A 22,773-nucleotide genomic window follows, 5' to 3' on the forward strand; every position below is an offset into this window, starting at 1 on the left:
CTGACACTGACCACTGGACACCGCAGCACACTGACACTGACCACTGGACAGACTGCAGCACACTGACACTGACCACTGGACACTGACACTGTCCACTGGACATACTGCAGCACACTGACACTGACCACTGGACACTGGACATACTGCAGCACACTGAAACTGACCACTGGACACACTCCAGCGCACTGACACTGACCACTGGACACTGGACACACTGCAGCACACTGACACTGAGCACTGGACACTGCAGCACACTGACCAACACTGAGGAGACAGAGGACAGGAGACAGGAGCGCAGTCTCACTGGAGACTCGTGTGCAGAGCACCAGCGCCACCTCCTGTCCCAGCAGCGGCCCGGCTCGGCCCGGCTCGGGAAAGAGGAAGTCCGGCGCTCTGCCAGCCCAGGCCGGACGGGCTGAGCCCCGCACAGCGCCTGAGCTCCGACAGCCCCACGCGGGACGCTGAAACACTCGCGACACTCGGGCCGCGGATTGCCAGTTGAGGCACGCGCTAGGACCCGCCGCGGCTCGAGCGGGCCTCACCCCCGCTCGCGGCCGTCTCCATGTAAGGCAGAACACACCGCGTGAGTCACTCGGCTTCTCACCGAGCCGCGTCACGGGGCCTCTCCGGCGCCCCGCCCCCTCATAGAATATTAACGAGCCTGTCCCTGAGGCTCGGCGCCGCGTCGCCCCGCCCCCCGACGGAAGCCACGCCCCTTCATTGGATATGCATAAGCCTCGGTTATTCTCCGGCCCGGGCCAGGTGGGGCGCCCCGCCCCCTCATGAATATTAATGACCAGTTTAATTTCCCCTCACCCAGCCCGTCTCTGCTCGGAATGAGAGACGGCGGGCGGGGAGGAGACGAGAGGAAGGGTCGCCTCGGGCCGTGAAGTTTTTCAAAGAGCTGGAAAGGTGCGGAAGGAGCGGCCATATTCCCGTGTAGCGGAGAGCGAGACGGACTCGCACCCGGGACGCCAGGGAGCTCGAGGGCAGAAGCCGAGTCCCGTCGCGCGCCGGAGCGCCCAGAAGTTCCGAAGTTCGCGGAAGAGGCTGCGCGAGGCACCGGCAGCCCGAGGAGGCGAGGCGAGGGGGGCTCGAGCGCCAGGCGGCCCCGAACATGTCTCGAGAGCCGCCCACGGACGAGGAGAAGTACAAGCTGGTGGTGGTCGGGGGCGGCGGCGTGGGCAAGAGCGCGCTCACCATCCAGTTCATCCAGGTGAGCCCGGCCGCGAGGCGCCGCCAGCGTGGCTGGCGGCTCCGGGTCCGAGTCCGGGTCCGGGTGCGAGCCGGGCAGGTCCGGGCGTGACAGCCCTGCGTGCGTGTGCGTGGCTGAGTGAGCTGGGAGGAAGGGGTGGGCGCTGGTCCGTGTCGGATTCCGAGACGGGACAGGCCCGTCTGAGAACTGAGCAAGGCTGCACCGGAAGATCGTGGTACACAGTGCGTTCATGGTTACAGTGCAGCCCGGTGAGACCAGGGTAAAATCACAGTACAGCTCAGCAGAGCCCAGTGAGATCAGGGTAAAATCACAGTACAGCTCAGCAGAGCCCAGTGAGATCAGGGTAAAAGCATAGTACAGTGCAGTAAAGGCCAAGTGAGATCAGGGTAAAAGCACAGTACAGGACAGTGCAGTACAGCCCAGTGAGATCAGGGTAAAAGCACAGTACAGCGCAGTGCAGCCCAGTGAGATCAGGGTAAAAGCACAGTACAGCACAGTACAGCGCAGTGCAGCCCAGTGAGATCAGGGTAAAAGCACAGTACAGCCCAGTGGACAAGTCCCAGTGCACAGCGGTGTGGTCCAGTCAGGTTTCCGAAGGTGTGGAGCAGATTGCTGGTCAGGCGCTGGTTCTGTGCTGCGTGGGCGCGGTCAGGCGTTGGGAGGCGCTGGGACTTGCCTGCAGGAGTGAGCAGACACCGATGACCACTGTGGGTGGAGTATTACTCAGCTGTTACTCACTGGCCTGGAGTGTGTTAATTACTCACTCGCTACTCCTCCACTGGGCTGGTCTGTCAGGGTCAGTACCTGTCCGGGGTCAGTACCTCTCTTGGGTCAGCAAACCCCTCTGTCCGGGGTCAGTACCTCTCTTGGGTCAACGGACCCCTCTGTCCGGGGTCAGTACCTCTCTTGGGTCAACGGACCCCTCTGTCCGGGGTCAGTACCTCTCTTGGGTCAACGGACCCCTCTGTCCGGTCAGTAGCTGTCCGGGGTCAGTGGACCCCTCTGTCCGGTCAGTAGCTGTCCAGAGTCAGTGGACCCCTCTGTCCAGGGACAGTAGCTGTCCAGAGTCAGCGGACCCCTCTGTCCGGGGTCAGTAGCTGTCCGGGGTCAGCGGACCCCTCCGTCCGGGGTCAGTAGCTGTCCAGGGTCAGTAGCTGTCCGCTTTCCGGTCAGCGTGTGTTCACTCCTCTTCCTCTGTCTCTCTTGCAGTCCTACTTCGTCTCGGACTATGATCCCACTATCGAAGACTCCTACACGAAGATCACGTCGGTGGACGGCCGGCCGACCCGATTAGACAGTAAGTGTGTGTCCTGGCGGTCGGCTCGGTCAGCGGTGTGCTGTTGGTAGTAACTGTCCCCTCTCTCTCAGTCCTGGACACTGCCGGCCAGGAGGAGTTCGGGGCGATGAGGGAGCAGTACATGCGCTCCGGAGAAGGGTTCCTGCTGGTCTTCGCCATCAACGACCGGGGCAGGTGAGCACATGACCGCTGACCGCACACTGCCCTGCACTGCTGACCACTGACCACACCCCTGACCACTGACTACACACTGCCCCACACCCCTGACCACTGACCGCACACCCCTGACCACTGACTACACACTGCCCCACACCCCTGACCACTGACTGCACACCCCTGACCACTGACTACACACTGCCCCACACCCCTGACCACTGACCACACACCGCCCCACACCCCTGACCACTGACCGCACACCCCTGACCACTGACTACACACTGCCCCACACCCCTGACCACTGCCCCACACCCCTGACCACTGCCCGCACACCCCTGACCACTGACTACACACTGCCCCACACCCCTGACCACTGACCGCACACTGCCCCACACCCCTGACCACTGACTACACACTGCCCCACACCCCTGACCACTGACCACACACTGACCGCACACCGCCCCACACCCCTGACCACTGACCACACACTGACCGCACACCCCTGACCACTGACCACACACTGACCGCACACCCCTGACCACTGACTACACACTGCCCCACACCCCTGACCACTGACTACACACTGTCCTGTCCACTGACTCCTCTAGTCCCTGTGGAGTCCAGCACACTGACAAAGCCCAGTCACGGGCTCTAGACTCTTCTAGTCCCTGTGGAGTCCAGCACACTGACACAGCCCAGTCACAGGGCTCTAGAGTCCTCTAGTCCCTGGGGAGTCCAGCACACTTACACAGCCCAGTCACAGGCTCTAGACTCTTCTAGTCCCTGTGGAGTCCAGCACACTGACACAGCCCAGTCACAGGGCTCTAGAGTCCTCTAGTCCCTGGGGAGTCCAGCACACTTACACAGCCCAGTCACAGGCTCTAGACTCTTCTAGTCCCTGTGGAGTCCAGCACACTGACACAGCCCAGTCACAGGGCTCTAGAGTCCTCTAGTCCCTGGGGAGTCCAGCACACTGACACAGCCCAGTCACAGGCTCTAGACTCTTCTAGTGGAGTCCAGTACACTGACACAGCCCAGTCACAGGGCTCTAGAGTCCTCTAGTCCCTGGGGAGTCCAGCACACTGACACAGCCCAGTCACAGGCTCTAGACTCCTCTAGTGCCTGTGGAGTCCAGTACACTGACACAGCCCAGTCACAGGCTCTAGACTCTTCTAGTCCCTCTGGAGTCCAGCACACTGACACAGCCCAGTCACAGGCTCTAGGAATACCAGGAGGTGACCTTTAGAGTTAGGAGAAGCTGGACTGTAACAACAGAGCCAGGAGTTATGGGATACTTCAGCTTCTCCCTCTCTCTCTGCAGCTACAATGAGATCCACAAGTTCCACACCCAGATCCTCCGAGTGAAGGACCGGGATGACTTCCCCATGGTTCTGGTCGGGAACAAAGCGGACCTGGCGCCCCACAGAGTGGTAATGCTGACTCTGGCTGTCTTCCCTGGCACTCACTGTGTGGCGAGGCCGTGTGTTCCAGACACCCGCCACTCTCTTTGTAAAGCGACTCTTGTTTTCAGTCAAACCCCCCTCCAGGAGCCTTGTATCTCCCCCCGGTCCCGGGTTCCTCCCTGATCTTCCGCCTCCCTCCCTTGCCCCAGGTCTCCAAGGAAGAGGCGGAGAACTTTGCCCGGGAGAACCGGATCCCGTACATGGAGTCCTCGGCCAAGATCCGGCTCAACGTGGACGAGGCGTTCCAGGAGGTCGTGCGGGCGATCCGGTAGATCCCTGAGTTTCTTTCCTCTGAGATCAGTTTTCCTCCGCCCTGCCCCGACCGGCGCGGTGCTGGTTCTGACAGAGGCGGTCTCAGGGCTCCGGTCCAGTCCGGTTCGCCGTGCGGGTTCTGAGGGGTCCTGGGGCTCCCCCTGTCGGGGTGACCTGTCCCGGCCAGCGCTGCCGGCTCTGTGCTCGTGGTGTGGCGTTGGCTTGTGAGATGGCAGCAGCGTAGGTGCTGCCTGTGTAGGTTATTCACTCAGTTCTCTTCAGTTAAGGACTTTTCAGCTTCTGGGCGCTAAATCAGAGATGTGTGTGTGTCCGCGTCTTCTGACTTGGTTTTGCAAGCTTGTGACCCTTGACCTCTGACCTTTCGCCCTCACAGGAAGTTCCAGGAGACCGAGAGCCCGCCCACGCCTTCCCATCAGGCCGGCAAGCACCAGTCCAAGTCGTGCCCCTGCGTGCTGCTGTAACCGTGGAGACGGCCCCCGCCCTCCCCCCTCGGAGACAGTTGCCAACACCTCCAAGCTCCCCCTGACCCCTGGACGCAGCCGTTGCCCTGGAAACGGGCTCCCCTGTTGCGAAGGCCGGCGTGCAGCGCAGCACCGGGGGCTCAGCGTTGTGCTCCAGATCCGTGACGACAGATGGACAGTGCCTTGTATTACTGAACACCGCGGCTGGCGCGCTGCACAGCCCTGCGCAGCCCAGGGCGACACTCAGCGCGTAGTAAGCTCTGCCAAACCGCAGTGGAAGCACAGGAAATGCGCTGCACACGATAAAGTAGCCTTTAATGTCAGCATGTTAAAGTGTAGTATACCACAGTAAAGCGCACTGGGGCTCGATCTGGGCGGCGCTGAGCTGCTGCTCTCCTGCAGGCGTGATTAGTTTTCCCGCTGAGAGGTGGACGGTCAGATTTCTCAACCGATTTCTAAATTCTTTGGCCCCTGGCGGAGGAGGCGCACTGGCGGTAAGAGCACGTCTGGGCTGTTCTGCCATCAGGCCCAGCTCCTCCGCTCCTCCCCGTCGTGTCCGTGACCGATCCTCCTCGCTCCGCGGCTCAGGCCCCGCTGCCGAGCAGCTCCGCCTCTGCTGGACCCCCGGGTCTCTCGGGTTTCAGCCCGGCGAGGGACTGGTGTGGGAACGGAGCAGGACCAGCAGACCCCTGGGTCAAGGCTGGACTCGGGGCGCTGGGGCGACCCCTGCAGGGTGAGGGGGGTCAGCGCCTGCAGTGACGACCCCCCCCCCCAGACCGCAGCCCCCGGCTGGCGGCTGATGCATGACGAGATTTCTCTCTTTTAACGGCCCGAGGTGCAATTTTAGCTTTGACACGTTTCCTTATCCGCAGTGAGCCTGCCCTCCCCACCCTTGGAGAGCAACAGCCTGCTAACAAGCTTTTGGTGGCTTAATTGACTGTTATTGACTTCAGTGGCGCAGGCTGGGCTGTGGCTCCTCAGAGCCTGAGGTCAGAATCACTGATACACAAGGGATATGAACTGCTCAGAGTCTCTTTTTTTTATACAAAGAATAATGATCGTAATATAACTGCTACTTGATTGTAAAGTTCTTGTGCAGGTGGTGAGATTGTGCGGGTGGGGTCTCAATAAAAGCTCTCCGGCTCCTCCTGGCCTCTTCCTCTGGGATTTCGCAGTTTTCGGGAGCTTCCCTGGGGAAGAGAAGGGCTTGAGCCGCGGCTCACCGGGACACTCGGGAACCCCTGAGTCCTCTCTCCCTCTCCCTCTTCTCCGCCTTGCGGCTGGGTGGAGTTCTGATGTTTATGTTGGAGTCATGGGCGAAGGCGATCCGGCCTTGAGCTCCAGCCATCCGGCCAGATGGCTGGGGAAGCTGGAGAGGCAGGGAGAGCACTGGCCCGGTGTGCTCGTCTGTGTTGGGTTTCTCTACCGGCGCGCGGCCAGAGAGCAGCCGGGCACAGAGCAGGGCTCCCCGCTGGCCCGGCCCGTGGCTGGAGGGGGTGTCCCCCAGCTGGACCGGCCCGTTTTCAGAGGGGGTGTCCATGCCCCTGTATTTCTAAATAAATCCTCTTTCTGAAGCCTGTTGTGCTGGGTGTGTGTGTCTTCACAGCGAGGTGCGGGCCTGCAGACCCGGGTTCGAGGGTGGCGGTCTGGGGTCTGGGGGTGCGGGTTGGGTCGGGGGCTGGCTGAGACAGCTGAGCCCAGTCCACACCTGGAGAGCAGGGCCAGTGCCGGGGTCCGGCAGAGCTCCGGGGGTCCCGGGGGCTGAGCGAGACACGCACACGCTGTCACACGCGCCGGGGCGCTGACCTTTCCTCTCGCCCGCCCCCTCCTCCCCCTGACCTTTTCCGTCCGGCTCCGGGGCTCCGGGGCGCGCTGTCCCTGTCGCTCCGGCTCTGCCTCTCTCCCGGCACGGAGACGGGCTGACCTTTCCCTCCGCGCCGGGGGGGGGGGCGGAGAGGCTCCTGTGGGATCAGGGGGGGTCAGGGAGCCTCCTGTGGGATCAGGGGGGGCAGAGAGGCTCCTGTGGGATCGGAAAGGAGGCAGGAAGTAACTCCTGGTGCACCGGAGTCTGGACGGCAGCCGCGCCGGCGCCGGCAGGCCTGGTTCTGCGTGGATCGTCCTGGTTCCGGGGCAGCTGGACAGGAGTTTGGGGACTCTCGTGGTGCCAGGAGAGAGAGGTTTCTGGGGAACCGGTGAACCCCGCTTGCGGGCGCCACGAGGGGAGAGGCAGGCACTGACACCAGGACACAGACACACGGGACACTGAGCTCACAGCGGGGTCTTTATTCAGACAGGGGGGGTGAGGGGTGAGGGGGTGCAATCAGAATCTTCATCGCCGACTCAGAACAACGGGCATTGAGGAGGAGGAGGAGGGGTGCTTCTTCCTCAGCTGTGCTGTCGCAGGAAGACGTGACCTGGAGAAACAGGTGGATCAGAGGTCAGTTACTCTGGGGCTGGACAGTCCTACTCAGCTCCACAGGCACACAGAATACAGACGTGGCCAGTCCTCTCTCACTCCCTCTCTGTCTCTCCCCTTACCTGTGTTCAAATTCAAAACCAAAACGCTTTTCTTGGCAGGACAAACATTTGCCATATTGCCAAAGCTGTACGAGAACAATCTGCATTATCCTTGTTTCTAAACGTGGGGAACGAGACCTTTCTCCAGCTCTCAGCCTTACCTGTTGCCGCCAGGAAGTCCCGCCTCCTGCGCCCAAAGCCCTGGGCCCCGACATTGGTGGACAGGAAGCTGTTTTGGCCAATCATGCCAGAGCGGCTCAAAAAGTCAGCCAATCGGTGTGTGATACATGTGGCCATGTTACAGGCCCTCTTCATGACTGACCTGAAAAAGACCTATTAAAGGTCAAGAATACAGACACACTGACTGGACACTCCAGTACATGAACACTGCACTGAGAGAGAGAGGGATTAATACAGACACACTGACTGGACACTCCAGTACATGAACACTGCACTGAGAGAGAGAGGGGGGTTCATACAGACACACTGACTGGACACTCCAGGACATTAACACTGCACTGAGAGAGAGAGGGGTTAATACACACACACTGACTGGACACTCCAGTACATGAACACTGCACTGAGAGAGAGAGGGGTTAATACAGACACACTGACTGGACACTCCAGTACATTAACACTGCACTGAGAGAGAGAGGGGTTCATACAGACACACTGACTGGACACTCCAGTACATGAACACTGCACTGAGAGAGAGAGGGATTAATACACACACACTGACTGGACACTCCAGTACATTAACACTGCACTGAGAGAGAGAGAGGGGTTAATACAGACACACTGACTGGACACTCCAGTACATGAACACTGCACTGAGAGAGAGAGGGGTTAATACAGACACACTGACTGGACACTCCAGTACATGAACACTGCACTGAGAGAGAGAGGGGTTAATACACACACACTGACTGGACACTCCAGTACATTAACACTACACTGAGAGAGAGAGGGGTTAATACAGACACACTGACTGGACACTCCAGTACATTAACACTGCACTGAGAGAGGGGTTAATACAGACACACTGACTGGACACTCCAGTACATTAACATTGCACTGAGAGAGAGAGGGGTTAATACAGACACTGACTGGACACTCCAGTACATTAACACTGCACTGAGAGAGAGGGGGGGTTAATAGAGACACACTGACTGGACACTACAGTCCATTAACACTGCACTGAGAGAGAGAGGGGTTAATAGAAACACACTGACTGGACACTACAGTCCATTAACACTGCACTGAGAGAGAGAGGGGTTAATACAGACACACTGACTGGACACTACAGTCCATTAACATTCTACATTAATGAATTGTGGAACATTACAAATGTAACCCACAGATACACTCACAAACACTAACTCAAACACAGCAGTTCAGAGAGAAACACCCACAGCTGGACAGACCAACTCACCTCCGCTGGTCCATCACCCTAGAGTCTCTGTGACCCAGCAGGTGGAGCTCCTCCCCTCTCCCTGGGACCCCTCTGGTTGTTGAGAGGGGGGTACAGAGACACAAGAGGGGTGCCCAGAGGAGCAGGGTCACACACAGCCCCCAGAACTGAGAACATGACGCCATCTGAAACACACACCGTCAGCACTCTGTCAGGAACCAAGACTGCAGTCTTGGGGTCTTCAGTCAGGGGTTAAAGGTCACTGTGAATCTGGGGTCAGAAGGCTAGTAACTGGCTCAGTTTAGTCTCATTTCACCCCCCTGTGGTGGCTGGGTGCTCCTGAGCTTGTAGCTTTGCTTCTGTCTGTGAGACCCACACAGCTCTCTGTTCCCAAGGAGGGTGAGGGAGGAAACTGGAGACGATCATGAGAACACAGGGTGAACATGAGAACATACAGCGTGAACACGTGAACAAGAGGAACATGAGAACATGGGGTGAATGTGTGAACAAGAGGAGAACATGAGAACACGATGTGAACATGTGAACAAGAGGAGAACACGACGTGAACACGTGAACAAGAGGAGAACATGAGAACACGACGTGAACATGTGAACAAGAGGAGAACATGAGAACACAGCATGAACACATGAACATGAGGAGAACACAGTGTGAACATGTGAACAAGAGGAGAACATGAGCATATGGAAAGAAGATGAGCCACAGGGAGAACACATGAACAAGGTGAGAAAATGAGTAATGACTTTAAATTATGATGTTTTGCGGTTGATTATGAGCTTTCAGCACGACTTGGAAACCCAAGCTCGTGTGACAAATTCCACTGTCCTTTCTCTCCAAGTGTATCGGCCTGGCTCTCTCTCTCTGGAACCCCTGTCCCTCTCCCAGCCCAGCACAGAACAGCAGAGACAGAGCTACTCACCTCTCTGTGTGTGTCTGGTGTCCCTCTCAGGTGAGGGCAGGTTCTGTGTCTGCAAGCGACGTCTCTCTGACCTCCTTATATACGGAGTAAACCCCCTCTCCCTGTGTATTTAACCCCCTCCTCTGCTGCCCGCTGCTAACTCTACCTGTCAGATACTAACCACCCACTCCTGAGCTCCAGCCGCCTGTCCCTGATTGTCCGGAGACAGTGCTTCCGCAGGGGTTGGGATACAGTGTGCTCCGTGTGCGAGAGAGGAGTTGTACAGTATGGGCTTGTGTTTTGTAGCCGATCTCTAAAGTGGATAAAGTGGTTGTTTTTTAGGGTTTGTGGTCGCTACATGTGTTTTTATCTCTATCGTTTAAATATATGGCACAGTAGATACATGATAAATCGTCTTGCTCTTTAAAGGAAGGATATGCTAAGGAAGTGTTGTTCTCATGGCCCGGGTTATTCCGAAGCCTGTCTGCCCCTGTGGCGATGCTGGAGTGGCAGCAGGCTTGAGAAGACCTGTCTCATGAGAACATGAGAGCAGCTGGTTCAGACTCTGTTTCACGAAGGTGTTTAGGGGCTTTGTGAGACGCTCAGACGAGCTGTGATCCTGTGGCCAGGGGTGTGCTCAGCGCTTCGTGGACTGATGTGAAATGGGTCCCTTTATTCTGAGCCGAGTCAATGCCTTTTTGTTGTGGGTCTGCCCCTCCAGACTGCAGTGGATCCTCTGGTCTGCTCGATCGGAGTCTGGTCTCACAGCTGGCGGGTTGTGGGTTGAAGTCCCAGGCACTGTTGAACAAGCTACTTTAACCAAGCTGCTCCAGTACGACACCCAGCTGTGCTGATGGGTTCAAATGGACGAGTCACCTACTGCAGACAGGCCTGTGATTCGCACTGAAGAGCCTTCTGCTGCTCCAGGAGGTGGTGTCCCAATCTAACGGAGGGCTGCTTTCATTACAGTGGAGCATAAAATATTGTGCTCTACTTTATTACAGAATTCGACTCTTCTACTGTTGTACTATTATCTACTATATTCTACTATAGAATTCATTTTTCTGTTTCAGAAACCGATGTGTGTATTACAAAATGGCTACTGTCTTCTGTAAAGGCTGTGCTGTTTTTCCAGGTCAGAGCGAATACTGCTTCTCCCCCCAGGCACACAGCTCCACAACCGTCCTCAGAGTCTCAGGGCTGTCTCTGTATTAGTGTTGTCACTGTGGAGGAGGGCTGCTGCTTCCCGTCAGAGCATCTCTGTTTTCATCGCGTGACGATCTCTGTCCGACCGCGGCTCCTCTTCCCTGCTCCCTGCTCCCCGTCTCGTGAACGGCGGAAAGGCATGGTGACCTTACTCCAGCCCTTCCTCTCCTCCCAGCTGGAACACCTCTTTCTGAGCCACAGGGAACCAGTTAGCCCACTTCCCTCCCCTGTCCCCCTGATCCATGGCCCCTCAGTCTTCCTGAAGGAACGTACTCTCTCCCCACAGCCGCACCGCCAATGCCAGCCTTTTAAATTCTTCCACATTTTAGGTCAACGAGAAGTTTTTGAAGTAACTTAACATCTGTGAATCGTTGAGGAAAAGGGTCCAATTAGGGAGTCCATCGTCCGTTCAGTCCAGAGGCTAGACTACGGCTCCACGAAGCCGAACAGTTGTCCAGCCACCCCTTTCCTGACCGCGCCGTGCCGTTCGGGTCGAGGTGAGCTTGAGCCTATTCCAGCAAAGCACTGGGGGAGAGGAGGAGGCGTCACACTTCACAGAGCTGGAAAGGCCAGGAGTTAAGCTTCTACTCTACATTGAAACTGGAGAGAAATTACTCTAAATGCACCACAGTGGCCTTTACATGAGTTCCTGCAGAAATCCCAGGTGCAGTCACCCTTGTTCTGTTCAGACCCATGAAGCTGGCCCACCTGCAAACAGCACAAACGATGACCACCCAAATTTAGCGCCTTGTTTATCGGGTGAGCACGTGACCATGCACGGTGACCTTTGACCTCCAGTGACCCCGTCTGCGGAGTTCAAGCGCTCGGTTACGGGTGCGAGAGGAACAGTTCCGCAATTGTGTTCCTCTGTTTGCCCGGGTGGGGGGGGGCGGCAGTGGATTTTGCATTTAATGCAAAATCACACGATTTGTGAGCACGAGCCACGTGTTCAAAAAGCTTGAATTTGCAACTTTGCGAACGACAAGACCACTGTTGCACTTTTTATGCAAAGCACATTCGTCAACGTGGAAAAGAACCAGGGTGTTTTTAAGGGGCGCTACGTACAAAGTTGTCGCGGGTAGTGAATAACACATCCGAGAAGCAACACTGGAAAGTCCACCGTCTCACACCTGCGGACCGCGGCAATATTGGAAACATATTTTTTATTTTCACATAACATAAGTGAACATGTATCTGAATTATTTTATTAACTGTCATTATCCGTGTGTTTGTATTTACAGGGTCTGAACACGAAGCGATGAGCTCACGTTTAAAAGGACTCTTTTATCTCTGTGTTTCCGGCCAGTCTTGGTGCAGAATACAGCGTGAGGGCACACCTGCCCTCTGAAGACACAGGTGTGGGCGCCTGTGTTAGATCCTCGGGTGAAGTCGAGGCTTCTGCAGTCTGCAATGTACTGACCCAGACATGTCTGCTTGTCCTGCTGCATGAAGTTGCTCACCCGTCCGTCGAACAGCACAAACGACGAAACTCACCGCAATCGTTTGTGCCGGTTTGTGTCGCTGTAAGTAGCGTTTGTGCTGTGTTTACTCTGATGACCTACAAAACAGCAAAGTCACGACAACCAGGTCTTTCAGTTGTGATTTTTTCAGTTGACCCCAGACTTTGCAGCCTTTACGCGAATAAACAGTCTTACATTTAGGGTTGAGTTACTATGTTAGTTTATTGGGTTACGTGTTTTCTATTAATTTTTAACCATATTCTCGAAAATGTATTGCTTGTGTACAGAGACACCAGTTTCCAAATTACCGCTGGTACAACACGGGAGCCCATATTCACATTTTAAGGTATTAGTTTCAAGATCGATATAATTTAACAATAAAAAACAAAATTGAAAGCGCGAGCATAATAATATAATGATCATAGACTTTACATTTCTATTCATTTTTGAAGTACAAAGCAGAAGGCGTTCCCCCTACCTCAACGATACGATTAAAATTGTTCAAATTTATTCATTACGGAAAGCAGCGGGGACAGTTATATTGCAAATAAAAAATGTATTTATTTAGAAGAGTACGGTACATTGTGAATCAAGACGTTCAAATAAAAAAATAAGCCGATGTAGTTATTTGGCAAAAAAGTAAAACATTTTAAAAATAGATTCTCATTGACGTTAAAAAAAAAAGCCGATCCACCTGGCGCTGCTGGCTTGAACAGCTCTCAGAGCCGTGATTGGCTAAACCCCCGAACAGCTCGGGCCGCGATTGGGTGAAGAGTGAGAGTCGACACTCTGATTGGGTGAAGAGTGAGAATCGACACTCTGATTGGGTGAAGAGTGAGACTCGACACTCTGATTGGGTGAAGAGTGAGAATCGACACTCTGATTGGGCAGAGCGCCACAGCGGAAGTTCCGAGAGCATGTAGACACACAGGTGACGGATGCTCTTCTTGGTCCAGATACTGTAGCCCCGGTGAACTGTGTGTGCTGTACGAGCACGCTGGATCTACAGTAACACGTCCATTGGTTTCCAGTTACTGATCAATCTAAGAGAAGTCGCACTGAGGTCAAAACTGAATCGCAAAGAATGTCATGCCATCCACAGCCCGTTCACGACTCTGATAGCAGGTCAAAATAGGAGTGAGCACATCACGATCACATCGCGATACCTATTGCGTCATGGCACCACTGTCGCGAGATTATGCGATATGACATACCCCGACAAAACGTCCGCGCCCCCATGTCGCGACATGAAAGGCCCTATATCGCGATATGACATGCACCGCCAAAACGCCCACCCCCCCATGTCGCGACATAGAGTCCATATATCACGATATGACGAAAACCGTCCCACCCATGTCGCGACATGAAGACTGTATATCGCGATATGACATACCCCGACAAATTGCCCCGCCCTCATGTCGCGACATGGGGCCCATATATCACCATGCGACATACCCCGACAAGACGCCCCACACCCCACGTCACAACATGGAGTCCGTATGTTGGAATAGAACATACCCTGACAGGATATGCTGACCCTATGTCGCGACACAAAGTCCATATATCGCAACACGTCCTATCTGGGTATATCATGTCCTGATATGAGACTTTTGTTGCGGCAGCGGTGCCAGGGTGGCATGGAAGCAAGGCGCCAGTCGTGATATACAGTACACTGCTGCGATATACGTGGGGTCCCTATCATGACATGCTGCGGAGGTCTTGTTGCGATGGTTTCCCACAGTTACGCGTTTGGCAACAGCGTGTCACGGTAGGGAAAGAAAAGGAAAACGTGCCTTAGAAAATAAAAACCATAGATCTCACCATCACGGTGATTTTACATGCATTACAGCCACAGGTTTGTGTCATAGATGGTTAACTTGTTGGCATGCGTCATGTCTTAGTATTACTCACATCTAAGGAAGCTCAGATGTTTATGGATATTGATTGTCTTTAAAATGTTAAGGGTACGTGCTAAACTGTCTATTTGCTGCCTGTGTGTTGTAAAGATCACCTTAACTATTTAGAGACCGACGTTTTACAGCATATCCAGTAAACTGCGCGTATTGCTATAAAATCCAAAGCAAAAAGTTTTCTTACAATGCTTATTAAGTTCTACCGTCACAAAACACAGTATATTAAAGAAGTAAAGAGTTTAGTATAAAATTGCATCATCCGGTGTGTTACACTGTTCAAGGAAGCGTACTGGATTGAAGCTCTGTATTGGTCAACTGATCAAAAGATCACAGTTGAAAGATCTGGTGGTCGTGATCTTTTTTGCACGTCACAGCCAGAAAACGAATGCGCTATATTGAAATATATTGAAACATCCACCCCACCCGACCAGACAGACGGCACACTTTGTTTTCATCACGATCAGGAGTTCACGTGTCGAGTGTGTTGGCACCTGTAACCTTCGTTGTAGATAGTCACGTGATTACCCGAAAAAGCAAGGCGCTATATCTCGGAAACGAAAGCAGCACAAACGCCACTTCAGCGTCACAGACCAATGAGGGGGTTTTCACCGTCTGTGCTGTTTGTAGGGGGGCGCCTTCTCGGAGCTGTCCTGCTCCCCTGCAGACCAGCACAGATCCTCGCATTTTAACCGTTTCCACGGCATCGAAGCTCTCGGCTCCTTCTCACACGTGTCCTTTCCTGTCAGCAGCCCTGAATAACCGGGGTGTGTCTCTCGCTCCGGAAGACACCCAGCCTCTCCCTCTCGGCGGCAGCTGTGGTTCCCAGGCGACACTTTCACTTCCGCTCAGCAGGGCTTCCCACCTCGCCCTGGGACTATGGGTCTGCACCCCCTCTTCACACACCCCCCCTGAGTCTGCACCCCCTCTGGGTCTGCACCCCCTGAGTCTGCACCCCCTCTCCGCACACCCCCTCTGGGTCTGCACCCCCTCTTCGCACACCCCCCCTGAGTCTACACCCCCTCTGGGTCTGCACCCCCTGAGTCTGCACCCCCTCTCCGCACACCCCCTCTGGGTCTGCACCCCCTCTTCGCACACCCCCCCTGAGTCTGCACCCCCTCTGGGTCTGCACCCCCTCTTCGCACCCTCCCTCTGGGGTAGCCGGTGTGTAGCCAGTGTGTAGCCGATGTGTAGTGAGTGTGTAGCCGGTGTGTAGCGAGTGTGTAGCGGGTGTGTAATGAGCGTGTAGCGGGTGTGTAATGAGTGTGTAGCCAGTGTGTAACGAGTGTGTAGCGGGTGTGTAATGAGTGTGTAGCCGGTGTGTAGCGGGTGGTTGTTTATATATCCGCAGTGTTGCGGAGGCCCGACCTCGAGGCCCCGGTTTCTCCACAGAGACGGGCGCGGATTCGCCTCGCGTGCAGGGGAGAACCGGAACTCGCGCAGGCGGTGATGAGCGCCGCTCGCGCAGGGACGCCGTGAGTACATGGGCTCGTGCTCATTTTATTTTATTTTTTTATAATCAAGCGTTGTTCTGTTGTACAGTTTCCGACGAAAAACAGTGTAAAAACAAAAGAAGAAAAAAACCCAGATGATTGGAGGATGGTAAGGTTTGTCTGTCTGTGTTTTCCGCCCCTCGGTCGTGTTGCTTCTGGGCTCGCAAGCACTTTGCGCGGATCCGCGCGGCTCGTCGCGGCTTTTGTCTCCTCTTCTCGTCAATAAGTATCAAACAATGAAAACCGCCAATCTGAGCAGCCTTGAGAGTTAAATGCCACTCCTGTTGAGATAAATCCCCGTGTGTGTGTGTGTGTTGTGGTGGTGTGTGGGGGTCCTGCTACAGTTTGGGGGTGTACAGAGCGCCAGACCCAGCGGGTCAGTGTGAACACCAGCTGGCGAGAGCATAACTGCCTGAAACGTTTATTTATGGAGTCGCATCAGATGAGGAAGGTCAAGGAGACGAAACGTGCGAGACAGGAGCAGTTCTCAGCGGGCACGTCTCCGAGTTTGTGTGGCTTTACACACCTTTACACGTCAGGAGCGCTCAGTTCGCCACAGTAGGATACAAATATCACTGTTGTTATTTTAATGAGTGCTATCCTAAGATAGTAGGAACACTATTGAGATCAATTTCACTGGGCCTTGGACAACGCGTCAGGGGCTGATGGTAGTGTCTTTTTGGTCTAATGAATGTGCACAACACTCGTAAAACAATAACAAGAGACCCTCACCCTCCTCAAATCTTTTTACCACGGCCCTTGTCTAATCGCCCCACATCCTGTCTGTATCCAGAGTTGGGGTTCAGTGCCTCCTCATTGGGGTCGTTTATTTCTTTATCGCTACGTACAACATCCTTGGGTTTGGAAGGGCACTTTATAAATAAGTAAATCATATTTATTATTATTATTATTAAAGGTTATACTGTCTTTCCAAAAGACGAAGCATGAAGCAGGTACAGCCGTGTTCTGGCTGCTCAGGCGCCCCGCCGGATTTCGAGCACTCTGAGTTTTTTTGACTGCGTCTTGAAGGGACCCATAGAGCTGCACTTCTCCATTGGCCAGGACCAATGAGCGCGTGCCCTGTAAAATCAGGAGATCCCGCTGCAGGTCGGCGCGCAGGATTCCTTGCGCTTGGCTCCGCTGGAGATGGACAGAGGCGGCTCTGAGGTCTGTGGGTGACGGAGCCGAGTCTGAGGGTTTGTTCCGCGCGAGAGCATCACTCCCGATGTTAACTTGGCAAAACTCCTGCGCAGCTCTGTTGCGGGATATGACCGACCCAGGCCGTGGCCGTCCTCGTCAGGAATCGCCTGCTCTTCCCCTTGCTCCGTTCCTTTTTCTTGTCTTCGCCTCTCATCGGCACAGTGTCAGACTGGAGTCGAGGAAGAAAATAAAAAACTTCAATCCAAACCCGAACCCGGGGTAGAGGGGCTCCGTGAAGGAGGCCTGGACTCTGTGCAGGAGGGTCGCTGTGTCTCCAGAGACGCTGTAGAAGGACAGAGTTCCAGCCCTGTGGTCCACATACACCCCTATCCTGGAGGAGGGAGGGGCAGCAATTTCTGTTTCCTGGTTGTTGTGCCAGATGGAGTAACTGGTGCCGGACCAGTAGAGGCTCCAGGACTTGTGATTGCGGCCCAGGCGACAGTCAACCCCCTTTCCCTTCCTGTTGATCCCTTTATATGCGACACCTATGTCCGCCCTCACTCCACTCCACTCCACCTCCCAGTAAGCACGGGTCCCAGACAGCCCCTCTCTGCACAGCACCTGTCTCCAGTTGTCAAATCTCTCGGGGTGATCGGGGTGCAGCAGGGGCTCTTTCGTCGTTGACACCTTCCTGTTCCCCTCAGACAGACAGAGGTGCCTGTTGGCAGTGTTGGGGTCCAGTGTGAGCTGACAGGCATCTGATTGGAGAGAAGAGGACAGTCAGAGGACAGGCAGGCAGAACAGACCAATCCCTGAGCAGATCTCCACTAGAGTCCCGCCCCCACAGCCCAGTAAGATGCACACTGGGGTTTCTGATTGGAGAGAAGAGGACAGTCAGAGGACAGGCAGGCAGAACAGACCAATCCCTGAGCAGATCTCCACTAGAGTCCCGCCCCCACAGCCCAGTAAGATGCACACTGGGGTTTCTGATTGGAGAGAAGAGGACAGACAGAGGACAGGCAGGCAGGAATCTGATTGGAGAGAAAAGAGTCAGTTGGAAAAGACCCATTCATTTGTTAGTGGGATCTCATTGCAATCAATTAAATTAATTCCTACAAATGCAGAGGAGTCTTACAACATTCCTCAGTGTTCCTCACTAGTCGTTGTGTGTTTATTGACACATATCTTACATCTTCCAGACAGTGTGAGGAAGCAATGAAAAAGGCAGACAACATGTTACGTTATAGTCAAATTTGATTGAATAGAATTCAAATCAAGGGATGTATCTTAAAATAATACAGTGCACCAGTGAGGCCTCCTTTAGAATACTGTGTACGAGTCTGGTCTCCACATTAGAGAAGAGATACCAGATACATCAGCTAGACAACGAGATGGGGGGAATTTCGTACAGAGACGCACTGAAGGAGCTAAATGTTTTTAGCCTTGGCTGTTAGGGGACCAGATACATGTATTCAAAACCCTCAAAGGCTCTGACAGTCAACCCGAGGAAGTCTTCAGAATCAGCAGTGAGACACAGAACAGAGGACTCAAGTGGAAACTCCAGGGAGGAGCATTTAAGACTGAGAACAGGAGGCCCTTTGCACAAAGGGTTGTGGGAGTCTGGAACAAGCTGCTGTCATAGTGGAACATGCCTCTGTCCAGGGAGCTATGTGCAGGTAATACACACAGTCTAACTCAAACAGAGTTTGTGAAACTATTTTTGAAGATCAGTGTCATCAGATGTTGGCAGGGTCTTTGAGAACAGACTCACAGTGTAAAAGCTCTGTTCTGGTCCTGGGCTCTGAAGTCTTCAGACTGCAGACTAAAGTTTCCTTCACTGTGGAGACAGACAGACACACAGATGGAGAATTAAACCATGTGGATGAATCAAGGACACAACAGGACTCTCTCGCTCCTACTGAGACTGAGCACCTGGGAATACAGTCAGGTCAGCTGATCTCTAGAAAGACGCCAGTGTGTTTCCCCTCTGACCTGTCCTGGAGATCTTGACTGACTCCTCCCTGCAGACGTCCTCCAGTCGCTCTTTCAGTCCAGAGACAGCTCTCCTCACAGCCTCAGGAGAGAAGTGGGGTCTGACAGGGATGCTGGGTGAGTCTCCAGCTCCAGGAGGGACACAGACAGACTGGAAATTCTGCAGCAGGGAAGAGAGAGAGGAGTTTCCAGTCAAACACACTGGGCTCCAGCACACATTCCTAGGGGGGAGCCAGGAGCAGCTCCATTGGAGAGCTCTGTGTGAGAGACTCCCTTCTGGACTGCAGAGAGTCCCAGAGCAGTGCTGTTACCTGGAGGAAATGGATGTGATCCTCTGTGTGTGAGAGCTGGCTCAGCTCAGCGTCTCTCCTCCTCATCTCAGCGATCTCCTGCTCCAGTCGCTCCAGGAGTCCTTCAGCTTGACTCACTGCAGCCCTCTCTTGAGCTCTGATCAGCTGTGTGAGCTCAGAGCGTGTTCTCTCAATGGAGCGGATCAGTTCAGTGAAGATCCTGTCAGTGTCCTGTACTGCAGTCTGTGCAGAGCTCTGAGTGAGGAGACACACAGTGGATTATCACACAGGACAACACTCAAACTACATTCTACTGTGTGTGGTGTTTCCTCAGGGTACTGGTGTGTCCAGTGTCCAGCTGTGGGAATGTGTGTCAGTGTGTCCACCCCTCTGGTCAATACCCACTCTGAGTGAGTCCACAGTTTGTCTCAGCTCCTGCAGTTCCTTCTCTCTTTCCTGGAGTCTCTGCTGGGTTTGTCTCTGTGTTGCCCCCAGCTTCTTCTGTGGAGAAATACAGAGATTTCTCAAAGGAAATAAAGCATTTTTCATCTATCTTTCAATCTTCTGTATCTTCCATTTCATCCTTAGAGGGTAAAGTAGAGCCTAACCTGTCTGTAACAGGCGCAGGACATGTTGTTCGTTTGCAGCGTACGCAGACGGTTGCTGGTGGGAGTGTCGGTGAGGTAATATTAGAAAAGCCATTTAACCTGGGCTGCATTCCTTTGGGTTGTTGGAGAAAACCGGGTTTAAATTTACTTTAAAATAGCAGCTCCACACAGGGGTCACCCCTGTCCAGGATCGAACCCAGGGCTCGAGAATTGTGGGGCAGAAGTGCAAAATCACGTTTGGTCTAAAGTTGATTCAAACTTTGGTATTTTGTTTAATAATGCAAATGGTTATAAAAAAACTGAATGATCTTTAATGCTTCTCATTAAATAAGTTATTAAAATGGATTACAAGTTTATAATTTCTTTAGAGCACAGTGCAATTTATTTACAGGTTGTGTTTGTCAAGGAAATATTCCTACAGTTATTGAATCATAATTACATTTTGAAATTTTTTTTTTCAACGTGTCACTTTAATGTAGGTTGATGAGTTGCTCTAGGATCCGTTATTTCAGTTTTGTTGAAACTGTTTATATTGAAAGCTTTGGAGAGTTCAACCAGCCCCAGCTGTCAGTAATCTGCAATCACTCCTGACTTCATTTCCTCCCCTGAAACACTGTACTTCCTGTACGTGATCCCTTCTCTCCCTCACACGTCTCCTGTCCCCCTGCTCCTGCCCCTCTGCAGCTGCCCCTGGGTCTCCCCTCCCTCCACTGGGGGTCCCAGCCTGCTCCCCTCTGGCCAGGAGGTCAGCTCTCAGCCAGGCTGCTGCAGCCAGACTTACTCTGACTGAAACACTTGATTATCTTGTCGATATGCTGAATTGTTGGGTGTCATTATTCCTAGTAAACTTTTTTATGAGACGCAACCAGAAACACTTGTCATCTTTGTGAATTCACAGGTAGTGGTAAAATCAAATGCTGAATTAATATGTAACAGCTGTAAGAATTTAATTATTATCCCTGTGTTTGGACCAGAGAGTTCCTTGTAAAGTGTTAAAGTTCTCACCTGTTTCTCCATCCTTTCTGCTTCAGCTGAAACAGTATTGTGGCCTCTGTGTTCATCCATTAGACAAGCGTAAAAAGCACCTTTCTGATCAGTTCGGGAAGAAACCTCCAAGAATCTGTCATGACTGGAGCGGATCTTGTCCTGCAGCTGTCCTGTGGCCTCGACCAGCTGGTGTCTCTTCAGTGGAGCAGCTTCACAGTGAGGCTGGAGGTGAGTCTGACAGTAAGAGGCCAGACACACCAGACAGGACTTCACAGCTCTCACCTGTCTCCCAGTGCAGACATCACACAGCACGTCTCCAGGGCCAGCAGGACTGGGAGCAGGAAGAGGAAGAGGAGTACTGGTGCCTCTCTTCCTCAGTTTCTCCACCACTTCAGCCAGCATGATGTTTCTGCACAGAACAGGCCTTGGGGTGAAGGTCTCTCGGCACTGGGGGCAGCTGTAGACTCCAGTCCGATTTTTCTGATCCCAGTAGTTTTTGATACAGCCCATACAGTAACTGTGTCCACAGGGAATAGTGGCTGGATCCTTCAGGATGTCCAGACAGATCGGGCAGTCAAGTTCATCCTCTGTCCACTGACCAGCGGCCATTTTTAAATTTTTGGAGTGGTGAAGAGAAGGTGAAGAAATGAGTTGAGCAGAAGCCAGGTATGACTGTGTGACTTCCTGGAGCCACCCAGAGACGCAGGAGGTGTGGTTCCAATCTGAGCGCAAAGTAGAGGAGAGCAGTTTCAGAAGAGCAAGTCCAGACAGATTTGGATGGGTGGGGTTTGAGATGAAGGTTGCAGGAATGTGTAACGAGCTTACCCAGCCTTGTTGTGGAAGATGACAACATTGCCTCTTTCTAGAAGCAGCTGGCTAACATCCTACAGTCAGCTGCTAGCAGTGAAACAAATGGTTCTCTCTCTTTGTCATCTTATTTTATGATGATGCTTTCTGATATTTTGTTATTTGAAAGGGAAGTTTCAAACCAAGTGTAATATTGCATCTGTCCTCCTGTAGTGTGGGAGTATTCTGAGAAAATCCACAGTTTTAAGGTAAGAATAGGAATAAAGAGCTGTTCTTGATGTCAGTCTCAAGAAGAGATGATGCCAGCTGTGAGCAGCCCCAGGTCTGTGCAGTATTCCCCTCAGTGAAGACGGCTGGTGCCGGATAACCTGATGCTCAGGACAGGCTCGTGAACATTAGGGTGTGGAGTATAGTGGCCAGAGCACTTAACAGGCCCGCAGGGGAACTGACCCGGTGATCCCAGGACTTGAGGGTGTGCACCGGTCCCCAGAGGAACTGACCCGGTGACCCCAGGACTCGAGGGTGTGCACCGGTCCCCAGAGGAACAACAAGGTGACCCCAGGACTCGAGGGTGTGTACCGGTTCCCAGAGGAGCTGGGCAGGTGACCCCCGAGTGTGCACCAGTCCCCAGAGGAGCTGGGCAGGTGACCCCAGGAATCGAGGGTGTGTACCGGTCCCCAGAGGAACAACAAGGTGACCCCAGGACTCGAGGGTGTGTACCGGTCCCCAGAGGAACAACAAGGTGACCCCAGGACTCGAGGGTGTCAGTGCAAGCAAGAAGGAAGTCCAGTGAGTACAGAACACAAAGGTGCTGGGTGGGACTGTGTGCTAATTTAATAATTCTGCTTTGAAGTATCTCACAGAGCTGCTGTCCTGTCCGATCATGACCTCAGAGCTGTAGGGCCCCCAGCAGCTTAAACTTTTTTTAAAAAATTGCCTTTGCAATTTAGTCCAGACTGTCAGGTTTTCTTTTGTACAGACTTTTTGGATGAATGATTACCTGCTGTTTCCAAAACAAAATGCAGTCTTCAATTCAATATGCATTAAAAAATGGAATTTTATAATGATGCTTGTAACCATTTTTAATCCTCTGTCAAATCTGTTTACAATTACAAATTATGTTGATTTGAAGCAGTTAAGCATGAAACACAAAATTGCACCACAGTTAAT

General features: G+C 53.3%; 2 protein-coding genes across 2 annotated transcripts; one reads left to right on the top strand and one right to left on the bottom strand.

Moving 5' to 3' along the window:
* The first annotated feature begins 784 nt into the window (after positions 1-784).
* LOC148828926 (ras-related protein R-Ras-like) lies at positions 785-6,440 on the top strand. The gene is made up of 6 exons (XM_088922684.1): positions 785-1,216; positions 2,426-2,513; positions 2,585-2,687; positions 3,991-4,099; positions 4,282-4,400; positions 4,779-6,440. Exons 1-6 carry the CDS (start codon positions 1,118-1,120, stop codon positions 4,864-4,866), a joined length of 606 nt encoding a protein of 201 aa, XP_088778810.1. The 5' UTR covers positions 785-1,117; the 3' UTR covers positions 4,867-6,440.
* A 9,746-nt stretch (positions 6,441-16,186) lies between these two features.
* LOC148828927 (tripartite motif-containing protein 16-like protein) lies at positions 16,187-21,464 on the bottom strand. Its single transcript, XM_088923746.1, has 6 exons — positions 20,815-21,464; positions 19,607-19,702; positions 19,223-19,456; positions 18,912-19,071; positions 18,691-18,756; positions 16,187-17,677 (listed from the first exon to the last, which is right to left on the bottom strand). The coding sequence occupies exons 1-6, from the start codon at positions 21,403-21,405 to the stop codon at positions 17,130-17,132; spliced, it is 1,695 nt and encodes a 564-aa protein (XP_088779872.1). The 5' UTR covers positions 21,406-21,464; the 3' UTR covers positions 16,187-17,129.
* Positions 21,465-22,773: the final 1,309 nt, after the last annotated feature.

The sequence above is a fragment of the Atractosteus spatula genome, chromosome 8 (assembly GCF_055471065.1).
Source record: "Atractosteus spatula isolate fAtrSpa1 chromosome 8, fAtrSpa1.hap1, whole genome shotgun sequence".
NCBI classification, from domain to species: Eukaryota; Metazoa; Chordata; class Actinopteri; order Semionotiformes; family Lepisosteidae; genus Atractosteus; species Atractosteus spatula.